Raw genomic sequence first — 19,271 nt, forward strand, 5'->3', positions numbered from 1 at the left:
AATTCTTCAAGGTCGAGCAAACTTGTTGGAATGAGACTGTTAGGAGTTACTTATTGTTGAAATCAAAACTTAAACACACTGGGTAGCCAGCATTTTATTTTGTCTAGACCCAGGTGACAATGTTGATGGCCGTTGAACTCTGTACCGTGAATTTAATCCAACGCTCAGGAATTGAAGTGCCATGCCCCGCGTGGTCTTTTGCTGCCGCCTTGTGGAGATAATTAAAAAAAATACATATATGGAAATGTTGCGTGTCTGCAATAATTTGAGACATAGGATAACCTTATCGAGTGTCATTGTACATGAATATGTTGACCAGAAAATACAAGTCAGTAGGCTATTTTTCGCTTTAATAATATCTTCTTATTTTTGTGCTGATAATTGGCTTGTCTAAATTTGCCATTTTTGCTGACCAGCGGATATATTTTTCAAACATCAATGCAACACAACTGCAAATTATCTTGTTTGCATTACATCCGTTTTTTTATATTCGAAATGTTTTCTCAAACCTATCACAAAGTAATTAATTCCTTGCAAAATAACCGCCTATGCGCGTTCGATCTGAAAGCAATCTAATCTGTCATTAGAAGCCAGGTGCCCATAACAGAGACGCTACCGCCCTCTGCTGGACAAATGTACGACGTTCACGCATGCGCTGAAATAACGTGGAAGAGCAAACATTTTTAATCACACACCCGTCATCCCGATGTGTGGGTCTTACGCGTCCTTTGTGTAGGCCTGTATGGTGCCTGCCAAAACTCTGCGGCAGTTGGTAACGTGATATAAGCCCGTCAAACGTCAACTTTTACCTCACCATCTCTCTCATGCGTATCAAATGCCGTGATTGCTGCGTATGAATATTGAGTCAGTCTATGAAAAGCCCTTTATTCTGTACCAGAGGTAAGGCAGGCACAAGGAAACCTGCCTAGTCATCTCTAATAATGATGGTTAGCCTGTAAAACTGGCCAATTGATTCTGACCTTCATAGTGGGCCTAATTAGCCGGTAAACTCTTCAGTTCTTGGCACAGATTCATTAGCATCCAGCCACAGGGCGCTGTTGTAGTTTCATATCTATCTCTGTCTCATTGCTGCCTGTCTCCTTGTGTCTAAATTGTATTATTGTGTATCGTTTTTCTTCTCACTTATATTCTCGTTTAGTCCGGTGTTTTCACCTGTTTATTTGTTTGAGTGTTTCAGTTGTCAGTTTTTTGTCGGTCTTGGCTTGGTCTTGTGTTTACTGTGCCCAAGTTCTCCTGTACCTATGCCTGAGTTTTTTCTCTCCTGTGTGTTTATATTCTGTATGCTATATTCTGTGTTCATAATAATAATAGAGTTTAGAGGCAGGAGAGTTTCGAGACAGTTATGTTTAGAGACAGGAGAGTTTAGAGACAGGAGAGTTTAGAGACAGGAGAGTTTAGAGGCAGGAAAGTTTAGATGCGGGAGAATTTCGAGACAGGTGAGTTTAGAGACAGAAAAGTTTAGAGACATGAGAGTTTAGATGCGTGAGAGAGAATCAAGCCTAGAATCAAGACTACACACTGAAAGATCTCTGATACCTGCATTAAGGAAGTGACTGAATACGCAGTCTGCACTTCAACCTCATATTCATTGCTTCATTCAAGGAATGCATAAGTTTGTTGGTTCTGATAGAAATGGGAATGGATCGGTCTGTGGGCTGAATTACTTGCAGAGAATGAACTCCTCCTCAGCCTCATCCCCATAACAACTGCTCCATCCCTGCCCATGTTCCACCGCAGTCTGAAAACCTCTTCATGCTGTACCTTGACTCCTCTGCGGGAGTCCCCAAATCTATTGTCACTAGTTGTTCTCTATCTTTTACCCCTTGTATTTTGTACCTTAATCTTCAACTTTTGAATTTGTATTTGTCTGTAGTTCATTAAGTTGTAGATGTATTGGTAGTTACAGACTTGGCCTATCTACCTTGTGTACTGCACTTAGGTCCTGGCCTTACAACCAATCATATATGAATTGTATCTGACCTGTTCAGTTGTTTGTTCTGTGACCTTGATATGCAGTTTTGTTCATCTGCTAATGCTAAATAAAATGTAACGCAATATAATGTCATGCTTGAGAGATGGAGAGAGAGCAGGGAAGCGATGGGTGTGTGGGTTTATGTTGGTTTAGACAGATGTCTTTACTCAGGTCTGTTCCTGGGCTGTTCCCACACCAGGCAGAGTCCTATCGTGGTTTCCCTAGCGCCCGTTAGCGAGGTGTGATGGGTTTCCCCTGGCTAACGGAGGCAGTGTGGGTCCTCACACCGCACTGTTTGAGTAGCTGAACACCCTTACGCCGTGGGGACTGTGTTTAAACAAAGCATCTCGCCTCTCACAAGTCGCGTACCGCTTCCACAGGGAACGTCGTGGAGCATGCTGGGATACTTTAGTTATGGACCCTACACCAGAGGGAGCGGAGAGGTAGAGAGGAAGTGAGGAGAAGTGTACAATGGGAGCGTTTGATATGGGCAGCCTGTAGCATAGTGGTTAAGGTGCTTGATCCCTGGTGTAGCCGCGATAAGATCCGCACAGGTTTTGGGCCATTGAGCCACATTGCTCCAGGGGGGTTTGTCCCCTGCTTAGTCTAATCAACTTTAAGTCGCTTTGGATAAAAGCGTCAGCTAAATAGCATGTAATATGAGAGGAGAGGTAGAGGGGGAGATGCACATCCCTATTACACAATACTGTACATGTGGTTGTTTTGGTGTAGCCTTAAACACAAGAGTGTTTTATGAATTTTAAAGCACACCGTTGTCAGGGATGGGTGCAGTAAATACCCACGGTAAAGTTGTGGGTTTTGGAGCTCTGGGAGACACTGTAATAAAACTGTGTCAGTGGTGACAGCACACGATTCAGAACAGTCTATATCCTCAGATTTTCTCGTCTGCAAATGCAATAATACATTACAAGAGTTATGTGACATTTCAATAGTATGCACTTGAAGGGATAAAGATTTGTACAGTACAGGAGGTGAACAGCAAGTTGTAGGAGCAAGTTAATGGCTCCATCTAGTGGCCGTCAATGTCACGGCATTGCTCTCGTTGATGAAACTTTTTTAATCAGTGTTTCGAAGTTGATATCGCTTAAAACAATTAGATATAAATGTTTTCAATTATGAAACAAAACAACTATACGCCTATTTTGACTGGCTTTCAGACGTGTTGCTACAGTAGGTTACAGAACATTTTCAGACAAGCAGTAATTAAGTTTTGGATGCATTTAATATCCCCACTTAGCTTCTGTCTTCGTGGATAATTCACTTTCATTCGGATCAGACAACTTAGCGCTCATTTCATGTGTACCTACATGAGCCAAATAATGACGGCCGATTAGCCATGATTCATTCTAAAGGTAAGAAGTGGTTTATGGGTTTAATGCGAAAGAGCAAGGCGCTAAACCCTCAAATGCATATTGTCCAGTTGCTCGCCGATTTGTGCCGTTTATAACGGCAAACATAGAAGGAAGCTCAGGGGCACGTAGCCTATTCCACACCGATGACGCAAGTGAGAGGTTGTTCACCTAAACGCGAGGTGAGCGGAGCGCTAGGACCCTCTATTCAATAATAAACTAATTGACCATTTTGTTTCGCATTAGCTATGTGTGTTCAGCTAATCTATTCCACTTAAAAACCTGGAAATTTTCACCCCGTCATAACGAGTTGGGAAAAGTAGCACTTTCCTGTGTTTGTGCCACCAGCTTGAGAAATGAAGACGTTTAGCCACCTGGGTATCCCCAATCCCAACACGTTCAGTCATCCCCCAATCATTCTCACTTAATTATTCCGCTTTCCTGCTTAACGGGGAATGGCAATGATGCTATATGCTGTGCGTAACCTTTTTTATCCAGAGTATTTCCAGGCGCATCGTCCTCGAGGCAGCTGTGGAGGAAACCTCCTTGTCTTCTAACTGCCGTTACATTGAGCATCCATAAGGCTTGATTCGGTGATTAAAATGAAAGTTGATCTATAGGCCTTCTACATCTGTTTATTTCAGGCTGAATTTTATGGAGTAGTATGAAAAAAATCTTGTCATATTATAGCTCTTTACGGTAGTTTAATTTCTTTAATGCTAAAATCCCACAGCATTAGCTAAAAATTTGGTTGTGGCAACGGAGATATTATTGGGGTGAATGTCCTCCTGTGGGTATTCTGCATTGGGCAGTGGATCTTTCTCAGAGACTGTTTGCTCTCTCCGCAGAGGTATTGTTAACAGACACCGCTAGGCTCATGAATAACGGTGCGTGTCCTCTGCGTAAGCAATCAGTGTCCTTTAGAAATCTAGAGCCAACAGGAACCACTCTATTTCCTGGTAGAAACGCATTAAAGCACGTTATTGGAAATCTCTATTGCCACTATTGCGCCGGTTAAAACGGGCTCTCCTATGTCCTTCTTTTTGTCTGTCTTGTCTTGGCGTTAGAAGTCATTGTATTTTCCATATTAAACCGTTCGGAAGGAGACAAAGGAAAGCGAGGACTTCAAACGCTTCTAATGGATGTTAATGACTATTAGATGGAGTGGAAGCCATTGGTCCACAAATAAAATGCAAAAAGAGGATTTTACAATAGCCTACCCTAAAATGTTTCAGGGCTCAAATGAAGTGCATTTTTTCTCTTCTGACGGGCCGCTTGACTGCGCGGACCTCATGCAGTTTTTCAAAAGTGTCAGCTCCATGAGAATTTTCGCACCTAGCCGCACAACGAATGTCATAGATACCAATTTCCATGTGATTTTAAGAGCAATCAGTGGTGTTGGTCCCGATAGCGAAAATGCAGCTTGTTTTCATTCAAACGGTCCCGTAAGTTCAAAAGTTTAGAAAAAAACAAACAAACAATGTGCAAATATATCTATGAGCTGATTAAAGGCGAGTGTGTGGATTAGTTATTTCTCATTTTAAAAAATTAAAAAATTAAATGACATACCTGATAATGGCACATTGTGTTCGGAGGAGCTTTAAAAGAATTAAGAATATTCAGTATTTATTTGTAGCCCACATTTCAATATTGTCATGTCAGCACAAAAAGCGGTATTCTAAAAAATGGTATTTCAAAAATGCTATATATTGATAGAACGCAACCTGTTTGGGATCTAGGAAATTAGATCACATCCATTTCACCCAGTCCCCAGTCAGGCGATCCAGAAAGGATGAAGGTTTGATTAATCTCATTTACATATTATCCTAATTTTCCTGGGCAACAAAAGTAACAGTAACAAAAGTAAAGATTTGAACCCTGAATCACTTTTTTTTTCCAGGTGCATACTGTCATGCGGTTTCTGTCAATGTCCCTTTAGCATTTAGCATGTCATTGTGATATTAGATTTTTTTGTGCTGATATGTTGTTCCTGCAGTCAAATTAACATTATTGTCTAACAATTAGTCGAACGGTAGCGACACTTGCCGGCTTTCTCTCTCGTCTAAGGAGAGAGACGGATAGTCAATTGGAACTGGATTTCAGTGGAACCGGTGTCGGTTTCGAAGCAGTAAAGCGTCATTCAAATCAGTATCAATCAATCAAGTTAAAACATGCCAGTCACACGTTTGCTAATGGATCGCCGAAACTATGTAACGTTGTGTATTTCTATATATCTATGTGTTCCAAATTGAAGTTTAAAAAAAGTTTATTCGGTATATCCACATATGTTAAATATGTTGAATATACACATTTCTTATCGCTGATGCTGTGATTAATCAGGTCTGCTTTTATGTGACCGGGTAAGGATAGCCTGTTTGACTGGCTCACCTGTTAGTAACTGACCTAGCAACTATATTTCAGCATTTATTCATTCTTGAATAGTAGTGAAATTGTATTTGTGATGTATTATACAGTGAGCACTTTATTAAGCATTTATTAGACTTCTACTGCTGTATCCTATCCACTTAAGAGTTATGATGCGTTGCATGTTCAGAGCACTTCTGCATACCACTGTTGTAATGTGTGGCTATTTGCATTACTGTCACCTTCCTGTCAGCTTTGACCAGTCTGGCCATTCTCCTCTGATGTCACTCATTAACAAGGCGTCTCTGTCTGCTGAACTGCTGCTTACTGTATTTCTTTTTTCTTTTTTTGCACCATTCTTTGCAAACTCCAGAGACTAGTGTGCATGAAAATCCCAGGAGATCAGCAGTTTCTGAGATACTGAAACCACCCTGTCTGCCACCAACAATCATTCCACGGTCGAAGTCACGATGTACACTTGAAGTGCAAATCAAACCCAGGGACAAGTTCTGTAGCATAGTGGTTAGGGGCAGCCTGTAGCATAGTGGTTAAGGTACATGACTGGGACCCGCAAGGTCGGTGGTTCGATCCCCAGTCTAGCAACTGTAAGATCTGCACAGCTGTTGGGTCCTTGAGCAAGGCCCTTAACCCTGCATTGCTCCAGGGGAGGATTGTCTCCTCCTTAGTCTAATCAACTGTACGTCGCTCTGGATAAGAGCATCTGCCAAAATGCCATTAATGTAATGTAAAAGTTCAGGACTCTAGAGGAAAGTATAGTTCCATTTGGTCTGAAAAACAGCTGAACCTCTTGACATGTCACATTCATAAAATCACATTCATAAAATACATACAGGGGCTTCAGAAAGCAAAGGGTCTGAATACTTATATAAATGAGAGAATTCCGTTTTTGGAAATACTGGAGGCACCTGGAAGACCAGAACTCTACGCTCCTGTGTAAGTTGTGGAGGGCCAAAGGGTATATCAGCGTCCCAGCATGCTTTGCTAATTGGGCCACGGGAGAGGGGTCTCGCTGGTCCTCTGGTTTCCCAGGGTTCTCTCTGGTCCAAAGGCCCCATGACTCCCTCCCCCAATGGGATTACAACCCCGCTGATCTCATCAGAAACAGGGTTTGGGGGTATGGGGGTGTATCGGGGTGACTCACTGTGTGACAGTGAGTCATTCACTGTGTGTGCTAAACCCCTGACTCTGATACGGCTGTCTGTCTGTCCCCCTGTCTTTATCAGTCTGTACCCCTGTCTGTCTGTCTGTCTGCACTCACCTCCATTAGCGGGTCTGTAATAATGAGGACAGTGAGACTTGGCTAATGGAGACTGACGTCTGACGTCTCACATCGACAGCTCTGGTTCCAGATCACTTCTCTCTCCCCTGACTGTATTTCTATTATATTATGGTAATTACATTTCAGCTGTTTACAAATTATTGTCTTCACCATTTTGCACACCTTTACAGTAAAATTCATGGACATTTTTGTCCAATGAAAGGCAAAGTTCTGGCAACTCAGCTGACGGTATTTTACACACACACTCACTCTCTCTTACACACACACACACACACTCTCTCTCACACACACACACACACACTCACGCTCTCTCTCTCACACACACACACTCACTCTCACACACACACATACTCACTCTCACACACACACACACAAACACACACTCACGCTCTCTCTCACACACACTCACTCACTCTCTCACACACACACACTCACTCTCTCTCTCACAAACACACACACACACTCCAACTTGTACGCACTCACACACCCCACATGGACTCCTTCCTGTTGTGGCTGTTGTCATGGCGACCGTAATGCAGGGTCCACAGCAGGAGGTTCTTCCTGTCCGGATGAGCCCTTGTCCCCCTCACCACCCCACCCCACCCCACCCCACCCCTACCCCGGGCCCCTATACCCAAAGCTAGCGGGAAACTCTTACCAGCACCATGTCTGCTTCTGTCTGTTCCTGCGATGAGAGATCATGCCAGGCTGTATCTTTATGTTATGTTACGTATGTTTTAATGGAGTGTAAACGTCCTGTAGGGGTTTGTAATGTTGCAAATTAATTCTATCCCATGTGACCTGCGGGACACACATACAGTATGTTAATATAATAGACGCAAACAGGTATTTAGCGCTGGTCCACATTTTGTGCAGGTGCTAGGTAAGAAAGAAGGAAGAACTCAGAAAACGACTACTCGCACACTGCTGTTAATGCTCCATGGTGATTTATTTATGAAAGTGAGCAAGACAGGCAACTTTGTGAGCATTTTGGTCTTCGGCACATCACCTTACACATACAGTATGTGCCATAAGCTTGTGGGTTAGGGCTGATCTCTGTGGTCACTTGACTGTCAGAGCCACTGTAGCACCCCGGACCCATCAGAGGTTTGGGCTTCCTATGGCCCTATTGCTGTACGTTACAGTTATTTAGCTGACAATTTTGACACAGTTGATTAGACTAAGCAGGGGAAAATACCCCCTGGAACAAAAACCTGCACCCAAACCGACCCTTTTCTGATTGGACAATCCTGTTGTGGAAGTTAGTCTTAGAAAATCTTTTTTTGTCCATTATATATATATATATATATATATATATATATATATATATTTTTTTTTTTTTCTTAAATGCGAAGTGTATTTTGATCATCTGATTCAAAATGACTGCTCACGATGTTTGATTTATTTATTGATTGATTAACAGTTTCATAGTGGTCCCACACATTGCAGACGACATTCTAAAGTCGGATCCTTTCCTGAGGATCAGTAACGGATCTCAAAAACGCAGGTACGTGGTGAATAAAACAGACATATCCCCGGAGTAGGCTCTAATAAATATCCTGTTACGTCATCAACAAAGCTTGATTTACTTAATATGAGTTCCCTAATGACTCCTCTTCAGTCTGGAAGAGGAAATCTAACCAAAAATAGGATTTGTAGGACTAACACGAAAATAGCAAAGCGGAGATCTTTAAACGTGCACTACTGTTTCTTTATCTTCAGAAGACATTTTAATTGGTTTTATTCCCAAATAACAACAATGTATAATCGGATTGTGTGACGTTAAAACCTTTAGCCTACCCTTTTCATTAAAAAAAGTTCACGTCAACGAAGAAAACTAAAGACAAATCCCATTTGATGCAGTTACTTTCAGTCTCGGTACCTTATTGTAAACGTATTCGCCTGCACTGTTATCATGTGTTTGATTTTGTTAAACAAGTGCGCCATAATATTCAGCATTACAATTACAAACAAGGGTGACCAACATTGTGTTTCACTTAAGGTCTGTGCAAGTCTGTGCTCCTTAATAACACAATTTAATTATACTAGGCTACATATTGTTGTCATAAACGGATTTCTATAACCGAGCAGTATCGCTGTCTGTTTAAATTTGTTCCTTTTGATCCAACTGGATACACGTAAGCCTGTTATCTGAGGTAATCCAAACTTTTACACGTTTATTGCAGGGATAAAGAATAGGTTTCTGAAGGTTAAATTCACGGTTTAGTCTTTCTGAGATCCAATTGACTTTGTAATCCGTCTGTCTGACGGCAGTCAGGCACCGGCTGCATCGCTTTCATGTTATTTTAAGCAACTTAAAAGCGGCCAATGAACCGGATTTAATTACATTCACGTTGTTTCGGCGTCAGATGCATTTATTTGCGTGTATGTGAGTGTGTGTCGGGAGGAGATATTTATTTCGGTTTTTACTTACTTACTATGTTTTCCCAACATTCCCAATTCCGACTATGCTATATGATAGGCTATTTTCTTTGGTATAATGACAACATGGGCCAACTTTTTAAAAACATTTAACCACCGATGTAGGCTACATAGATTTTGCTCAATATCGAATATAATTTCTTAATAGGCTAATTGTTATTTTAACAATATTATTGTCATCTTCTTGCGTTAATACGCATGTAGATTTTTCACTGGTTTTGAGCCATTTCTCCGAAGATATTACATTACATTACATTATTGGCATTTTGGCAGACGCTCTTATCCAGAGCGACGTACAGTTGATTAGACTAAGCAGGAGACAATTCTCCCCTGGAGCAATGCAGGGTTAAGGGCCTTGCTCAACGGCCCAACGGCTGTGCGGATCTTATTGTGGCTACACCGGGATTAGAACCACCGACCTTGTGTGTCCGAGTCATTTATCCACTACGCTACAGGCCGATATTGTTATGTGACTTCACGTATAGCATGACTTTAACCTTCTTATAACAATGGGCCTATCCCAATATATTCCAAAGCAATTCATAAAATGTAACAGTGAGTGAAGATGTTGGTAACCAGTGTTTAGACTGTTCCAAGTCAATTTCTGTAAACCTTGGTTGTGAAGGAAATGAAATACATGCTTTGATAAAATCTAAAAATATATTTATTCTTGATTATAGGAAAATGTAGATGTATCATAACATGACACTCCGTTCTTCAGAGCAGTGAGGCAACACAGGTTATTTAAAAATATATCAATTTCATAAATATTTATACAAATAGTAATAGTTTACTCTGCCACTCTCCAGTAGCGTATGTACAAAAGTTTTTAGTCCAGTATGGGACAGTGAGCGTTCTGCAGTTGCGCAGGCGAGACTTCTAGATATCCACGTCAGAGTCTGCCGAGAAGTCGATTTCCTCCTCTTCCTCGTCCCCCTCATCGCCGCGTCCCTGTGACCCGGGGCTTTTCTGTGGGGCAGCGAGGCCGAGTTTTGCCAGCTTCGCTTGCTGTTGCTCCAGAGACTGTTTCCTCCACTTGATGCGCCTGTTCTGGAACCAAACTTTCACCTGAGGGGGAACAGAACGAAAGGCCGCGATTAGTGGTCTGTATTGTACTGAACAGTTGATGTTACGTAAAGTAACTAACCACTAAAGAGACAGATAGCTGAAAAGTGAAGGCATTTACCTGAGCCTCAGTTAGATGCAGGGCAGACGCAAGGACGAATCTTTCCGAGCCGACCATGTACTGCTGGCGGGCGAACTCTTTCTCCAAGCGAGACAGCTGCTCGTTGGTGAAGCTGGTGCGCATGCGTTTCGACTTGCCTCCCTTGTGCTTGTACGATTGAACATTGGCCTTGGACGCTGCAGTATCTGTGGAATGATTTAAAGCAATACATTAGCAACACGCATTAAAGACCGGTTGACAACCGCACTGTTTATAAAATACTGTATTGCATAGAAATATCTGACAGTGGTCCTTACCTTCAGCGTAAAATGTGCCACGGCACGTTGTCTGGTAAGGAAACGGCGGGCAGTAGTACACGGGGTATCCGGGCTGAGTGTGCACCATGTTCGGCGTGTAGAGGTAGTGAGGCAGCGGTGCGCACATCTGTCCTGCGGATGGATGAGGCGAGGCCGCAGGCTGATATTTTCGTCCGCCGTGAGGGTGGCTCAATCGGTCATTTCCTGGCGGGTCGGACCGTCCCAGTAACGCGTCGATGGTGAATGATTTCCCGCTGGTGGGCTTCGTAGGTGCGGCACACTGGCTGGCAGAGTACTCCGGATACAGCGGCGCGAATGTACGCAAGGGGTAGCCGTAGGTTCCCATGGGCCTGGGTGGAATTTGCATGTTTGTAAAAAGGTCAAAGTCGAATAAAAACAAAAGTGCAAAGCGTGTTAGATCCCAAAGCGTTTGCTCTTCAAGACAAGACTGGAGACGGTGCCGATTGCTGTTCTGCCAGGTCATGTCATGTACCCCCTTTTATACTCTGCTCAAAGTCAGAGGTGTCAAAGCCCCCCCTCCGCGCTTTTGTCTTCTTAAGTAGCACACGAGGAAAGACAGACCGGCCCAACAAGGCCTCCAATTAATTGATTGACTTGTGACAAGCTGGGGTTGTCAATGGGCTGATGACCATGACAAGACACTCTGAGGAAGCATACACCGAGAAGGGGGATTGGTTTTGGGAGGGGGGCTTCGTACAAATTCTTGCGAGGATCTAAGCTCCAAAAGCAATCATCGCCGCTGAGAAGGCCTTGATGTCGCCTAATCATCTTATTCGAGTCTTGGGAATCAAAGCCAGTCGGCACATACTACAAGCAGCGGAACAAATAGCTTCGCCACTGGAGAGCAAATAGAAAATAGAGAGATCACATCATTTTAAAAAGAAGTGCAGTCCGGCCAACGTGGTTAAAAAAAACAAAAAACTATATCATGCAGAGGCCAGTTGATTTGAAACGTGCACTGTGACAGTTGAATGTATAACGTATTGTAGCCAACCGACAGCCTATTTTTATTTATTACATAATTTTAGGCATGCGTCCATTCGTGCTCATTCTATGTTGTATGAAACTCAGAAGTAGCAGGAAAGGCCAGAGGTTCGTCACGCGACGCTCTGGCCCATGTGACGCGGTGGGACATTGTGGAAAGTGTCTCGTTTTGCAGCTGCGGCGTTGGCTGAAAATTGGAAAATGGCCGAAGCTCACCCAGGCGTCAAATTTTGCGGCCATAGTGTGATAACAAAGTGGTGCTGCTGGTTTTGCTAACGGCCAGGCGCATAATCCCAATGGCCGCGTTAATCCGCGATCAGATCTGATAATTAAAACACTTACCTGTGACATGAATTGTTTTCTCTCTATGCAAACCCTGAACGCCATCTGACACCGTTTACAGGCCATTGTCGACAGTGGCATATGAAATGATTATGCACGATGCCATAACTCTTTTTTAACAATTTTTTTTTTTTTAAAACAAAATTCAGTTTTTTATAAATTTGGATACCAGTCACGCTGTTACGACTAGCACAGTGTTTTCCGTTGCTTTATAAATGATAAAGACTAAACATCAAGAAATATGCTTGTAGCCAAGCTTATGAGTCTCCTCGATTGACAGTTTATCTATATGTAGCGACGTTTATTTCCTTCGTCGGAAATTAGTTATGTAAAGAGCCCTTTGTCAGTATTAGTTCTTAATTAGAGACTTGAAAAGGAACTGATGAAAAGCCGAGCGGCTTCTTTAAAGGGCCGTCTTTGCTTGCTTACACTGCTTTCAGACAAAGCGTCCTCTCTTTTAAGCAAGGATTATGACCAGCTCTGCAAACTTTGTCAACCTAATTTCCATCATTGGGGAGTAGTGCAAAAGAGACGTCCCCAAACTTTAAATAACTGTTAAAACACGTTCAAACAGTCGCGGGAACAGCGTTTCTTTTTGACATCTGAACGTTGTAATTATTGGCTTTACCTGACACCAGAACGCTTAATGGACAGGGCAAACACGGGAGCTCCCGAGGACGCCACAACAATGAGTGCACATCAGAGTGCGTAACTCGCGGACCACCCACCCCAACCCCCCTAAAGTTAGTTAACGGATTTCTCACAACTGGAAAGAGAAAGGATCAAGTCGTTAGTCTGTGTTTACACCATGCATATTACTGCTCTCCCCACCCCTCCCCTACCTAGCAGTTCCTGAACATCTGCGGGCTGGAGCTGTTCGGATACTGGCCATGAACCCAGCATAGCCTTAGTTTAGTAGACCGAATAATAGGCCTACATTTTAGCGTTATACCCTGGTGTAATTACCAGCTGTTTCAACACATAGCTTGAGCTGTTTTTTTCCAGTGGGATTGTGGTCTAAATAACCACAGTAAAGAACATTCATGAATTTCAAGTGATGGAAGACATTGTCATTACTGCCCATCGTGACGTTGTACTACATATCATAGGGAGCAGGTATGGCACCTTCCCTCCTTCATAAGACTGAAGCATTTTGGGTTTAGTGTCTGGTTCAGTCAGAGCTGGCTGTTGGTACCCTACAGGTACATAAAATTTGTACCCAAAGAGAATGTTACTGTACTTTCAGGGTATATTGAAATCTGAAGAAATACAAAGAAATATGATCCTTAAAGCACTAAAATGTACCTCCACGGTCATTTTATTTGTGTTCATGGGCCACATAATTTGTAATGTTGGAGCACTATGGGGCTACAGCAACATGACCGTTTAGGGCCACCAGAAGCCTTGGCCCAGCTCCACCATGACTGAAAGAACTTTGCTTTTGCATTTCCCCGTTTTGCCAGTTGCTATGGATAAGACTATCTGCTAAGCAAATGTAAATGTAATATAATGTAGTACCCCAGCAAATCTTGAGTTTATTATTCAAAAGATTGACCAGGTGACTTGGCAAATACTGACAGATACTGGTGAATATTTAACACTTTAATCTCTAGACTTGCTTAAATGATTAACCTGTGGTTAAGGTGATTGAGGACTCTCACCTCAGTGATCTGATGCATGTTTCCCACCGTACACCGAGTAAAACAGCACTGCAGTGGCTATGTCTTTACTGTCATACCAGAATCATCACGAATGAGTAAACCAGTTCGTTTCCTCATGTCATGGAGAATTATGGGTAGTGTAGTTTTTTATCATTACATGTTTACTACACCATAGTTTTGGCACAGGTGGTTCCCAAATGCCAGCATGTAATGCCAGTCACCGTGCTCATTGCTAGGCTAGGTTTTTTCCCCTCAGATTATTGTGGATATTGAAAGGATTTCTTCAGAATCTGTACTTTGGCTCCTGGTTAACTTGCACTAATGCTGCACTGGAGCGCAATCTGTTGCTGGTATAAGAACACTGTTAGCTACATCTGCTACTTTTGCTCATATTAATCAGGGGAATGTGCTTGTCTCTCTCCTGCATTGTACTGGATAAAATAATCTGCTAAATAAATGTAATGTAAATGTAATGGCTGCTCCCAGTTCTCCCAGTTATCCGTGTTTCATCCATGGTAATTAATCATTTTAACGCGGCGTGATTAATTTTCTCTCTGCACAATGACCTTGTAAACTGGCTAAATGGGCACAGCCTCAGTAATGATGATGACGGTGGTAACGATAATCGCGGTAATGGTGATGACGCTGACGATGATGTTGGTGATAATGGCGACAGGTTTGCCAGCAGACCCTTTGTGTATTCAAGCCAGACGTGGGGAGAGCTGGAGAGCCTGCTCTATTCGTGGTTACACCCTGAAACACACTCACCAAGCCCACACAGGCACCAGGGGCTCATCCCAAAATAATTTCTCCTCTTTTTCCTCTTCTTTTCTCATTTTCTCACCCCCAGCTCCACCCATCGGGAGAGGCTAGAAAAAGATGAAAGGAAAATAAGTAAAGACAGGGAAATGGAGAAAAGGTGAATTAGGCAAATGGAATGCCCTCACTCCTTCAAACTTCAGTTCGAAGCCACGTCAGTTACAGTTACATGGCAAATGGGGAGAGGTGGATCCACGGGTTGATCATTTATACATCATGTTTTAGGAAAAAATACAGCATTATAAAGACTTATTATTTGTCTTCCACCTTTTCCTTGTCCTCTTTTTCTTCAGTTTGTCTGTGGGAGACCATGTCTGGGCCAGAATAGATTCGGGAAAAGGGACACATTAACTATATTTTAACATTCATTGTGCAGCTAGACACACCAGATATAACATATATTTATGAAGTTTATTTGTCAAACAACTAGATATCCAGAGGGACCAGCCTTCAAGTTGTATACAGTATTAAAAACACATAAAATAAGGACATATTCATAAGCTGTTCCATCCCTGGTCATGGCTTACTATATATAACATGTGGTTTAAATATGTATGACCTTGACAGTCAAATGTTTCATGCTGGTAGTTCCAGTTATTCACATTTGAACTTAAATATGTTTTTCGACATTAATCATCTCTTCTCTGAAATGTTTCCAAAAAAAGGTGGATGCATATGATCCCACTTGTATGTGCCTGCGTTTTAAGATGATTATGTGAAAAAGGCTATGAGTTATGAGATTAGTTGAGGGAATAACAGCCTGGCCCCCTGTAAAAGACCCAAGAGGGCCAGTTCTGAGGTCCTGGGTCTCATTTGACAGGTGATTGAGTGGAACAATGGGCTTCAAAAACACTCACGTCATTATGACCCAGGTGAAAAGGGCCCGTTTGGTCACCTGATTGACACCTTTTAACAGAACCTGCCCTGTCCACACACACCCAGTGCTAATGCACTCACAGAAACAAACCGCATAACATCATGGAATGTCAGAGGAGTGCTCACCTGGTTGTCTTGATGGCCCTACCTTGACTATGAAAGGGGGGTTGTGAAAGGGCCAGGTGTATTCCGTCTGGGCCGAATACACATCCTGGCGTTCCTGCCATTCCTGGTTCTTCATTTGAGATCATTCTCAGCACTGGCCTAATGAGGCTGATATCTCACCTGCCCTGTGCCTGGGCATGCCCCCTGCCTACCTGCCCCTCTCACCTGAGTGACACAGCTGAAAAACCCAGGGCTCTGTATTCAGCTATCTGTAGGATGTGATGGGTGCTGCTGCCATTTTGCACACTGATGTCAGACATGCTCTGACCACTGTTTGTTAATTTGCTGCGTCTGTGTGTAAATGTGTAGGTGTATCTGTGTTTGAGTGTGTGTGTATCTGTGTCTGAGTATGAGTGCGTGATTGTGCTTGAGTGCAACTTCGTGTGTTCATCTTTGGTGGTTATGAAGCATACATGAATATAAATCTAACATAATATGTGTCATATATGCTAAAACCAATATTCAGCCTTTCTGTATCTTGTCTGTATTATATGATATAATATTTAAAATTTGGATATATTTAATGGATACAGATATCAGTGGATAACAGTAAACAGATAACAGTTTTATCTTATGCTTTGTGATGGATTAACGGTGTATCAGATTCTGTTACAAGCCTTGATCTACCTGTCATCTTTATGCAAAGGGTCTAGTGCCATTCCTGTACACAAACCACTGAAGCCTTCTGACCTGCCTTCCATACAACACCATGCATTACATTACATTATTGGCATTTGGCAGACGCTCTTATCCAGAGCGACGTACAGTTGATTAGACTAAGCAGGAGACAATCTTCCCCTGGAGCAATGCAGGCCCAAGGGCCCAACGGCTGTGCGGATCTTATTGTGGCTACACCGGGATTAGAACCACTGACCTTGCGTGTCCCTGTCTTTTACCTTAACCACTACACTACATTACATTACATTATTGGCATTTGGCAGACGCTCTTATCCAGAGCGACGTACAACAAACACTACAGCCCCATGCCATAATACTGACCAGTCCAACCATGAAGAAAATTCACGAGATATTTAGTTGTGACTGATCTTTCTTCCCCAATAATTTATCTTTGCTTACAGCATCTTAGCCTCGGTTAAAGCAGTCAGTATTTTTTTTTTGCTTGTTTTTACTGATTCCTGTGTGAAATTATTAGTTTACAATTAATGCAAAGTATCATACTAACCAGTCTGGTTCAGATACATCGTATCATATAGGATATGTTTTGCTGCCTTTTAATTTAACTCTTATCATGTGTAGTGAACAATGCATCCTGAACAGCAATATTACAAATACTCAGACAATATTAGTGACGTTTAATCATCGGTAGCACTTCTAAATTATTATTACTTCATTATTATTATTATTATTAGTAGTAGTAGTATTTGTTATTATTGTTATTATTGTTATGACTTTGGTCATTATGAGCCCATCTCTTTCAAAGGTGGAAGGGTCTTTATTTTGTGCCCTGCTGTGGAGGAAGGGGGAGGAGCTCTGGCCCCTGGGGGTTGTGGGATTGGAAGTGGCTGTGAATTGCTACTGTTTGAGGTGTCAGTGAGACAATGGTCCTGGACTGGTCCAGTTGGGTGCTCAGGACACAATAGGGCCCAGGTCATTACCAAGTTAATGAGGGGCCTATTCTCCACACGCTCTGCCCTCACAAAGCTCCGCGCTCACAGGGTGTGGGTTCCAGCTTGTGTATTCAGCCCGTCTGGCACGGGGAAAGGCTCGGAACGAGGGAGACAGAATATTCATGCTGTTTGTGTTCCTGTTTCTGTGTGTACGCTTTGGCAATATTTACTCATGTATTTCATGCCAATAAAGCATTTTTGAATTAAAGAGAGGGAGAGAGGTAGACAGACACAAAGAGAGTGGAAAAGAGAGAGGGAGGGCTACATTGACCTGCATGTACAAAAATTTAAAACCTGTTACTCCATTTCAGTTATGGCCTTTCTCTCTCCTTAAGGTGAAATACACTATCTCATGAATCAATTATCCCTCTGATCCAGTATGAGATCCATTTTCCATGCAGAATCAGTTTAGCCTCATAAACTGAACTGATTCACTCAAGAGAATCCTCTTCCCATTCCTGCGTCTGCCGTACGACAAAGTCTTGACCCCGTTGTCCAAAAAGTTTGGACTTGGGGCCTGTATACACACATACACCAAAGGCTGGGGGGTGGAATGGGTGTCCATGGAAACCCAACCGTCCAGTGAAACCCAAATATTTTAATCGTATATTCAATACATTCCTCGTTGTTTACCATTTTGTAAAAAGAGACGGAGGTAAATGGTTGGCATTTATATAGCGCCTTTATCCAAAGCGCTGTACAATTAATGCTTCTCATTCACCCATTCATACACACACTCACACACCAACGGCGATTGGCTGCCATGCAAGGCGCCGACCAGCTCGTTAGGAGCATTTTAGGGGTTAGGTGTCTTGCTCAGGGACACTTCGACACAGCCCGGGTGGGGGATCAAACCGGCAACCCTCTGACTGCCAGACGACTGCTCTTACTGACTGAGCCATGTCGCTGCAGGTAGTTAGCATATTACATTACTGTGTTAGTCAACGCTCCGGTCTGTACACCTCTTTCAAGACGTACGAGACACAAGCCTGTCTTTTTCCTTGTGATTTTTGATCCCTGCGTGGTGCCTGTTAGCATTGTACACTTCATCATGTTATTTACCATTTAAAAGGAAATGACAATTTAATATGAGTCAGTTTGATTATGTAAATGATTGATATTAAAATGACCATTCCACGATTGCTAACACGGAGCACAACTCTGCTTAAGCCGCATCATTCTGTCCCCATTGCCATTTCCAAAATTTATGCAAGACTTCACAGATATATTAAAATATTTCACAAATTTCTCACATTTTTTCACATCTTTGTTTTCTAGTTGAAACTGAAATTAATGTGGATTAATGATGCAAAATATTGATAAATGATTCAGTGTAGCAGCATAAAAACTGTATTCCCAGGAAGGCGATACCAAGGTTGTGTGAAGATTCAGTAGGAACGTGTTACTGGAACCATTACTGATACTGTGGTGACAAATGAGCCTGATTCATTCACACCATTCTTTACACCAGAACATTTCAACATTTATTTACTCATTTACTTATTTATTTATGTTTCTAAGTCACTCTCTTTCAAAGAATCACCATGATTGTCTGGTGAATGCGGCAATGCGTAGATAGCTGTACAGCGGTTTCATTGTGAATTGTAGTTTCTCCAACCTGCTCTGTATGTTCTAATGACCTTAATATGCACTTATTTGTACGTTGTTTTGAATAAAATGTAATGTAATGTAATGTAACATAACAAATGCAGGGCCGGTTTCACATACAACAGATAAAGTTTAGTCTTGGAATAAATTGAGTTTTGTATGGAGAGTCTCTATTTCAAATTGAATGTAGTCTAGGACTATGCTTAACCTGTGCCT

At 42.3% G+C, this 19,271-nt stretch overlaps 1 protein-coding gene across 1 annotated transcript; it reads right to left on the minus strand.

Annotated features, from left to right (window-relative positions):
- Window positions 1–10,307: 10,307 nt before the first annotated feature.
- noto (notochord homeobox) lies at window positions 10,308–11,410 on the minus strand. Its single transcript, XM_061247114.1, has 3 exons — window positions 10,952–11,410; window positions 10,656–10,840; window positions 10,308–10,537 (listed from the first exon to the last, which is right to left on the minus strand). Exons 1-3 carry the CDS (start codon window positions 11,316–11,318, stop codon window positions 10,349–10,351), a joined length of 741 nt encoding a protein of 246 aa, XP_061103098.1. The 5' UTR covers window positions 11,319–11,410; the 3' UTR covers window positions 10,308–10,348.
- Between the last annotated feature and the right edge of the window lie 7,861 nt (window positions 11,411–19,271).

This window comes from Conger conger, chromosome 6, assembly GCF_963514075.1.
Source record: "Conger conger chromosome 6, fConCon1.1, whole genome shotgun sequence".
Lineage (NCBI taxonomy): Eukaryota > Metazoa > Chordata > Actinopteri > Anguilliformes > Congridae > Conger > Conger conger.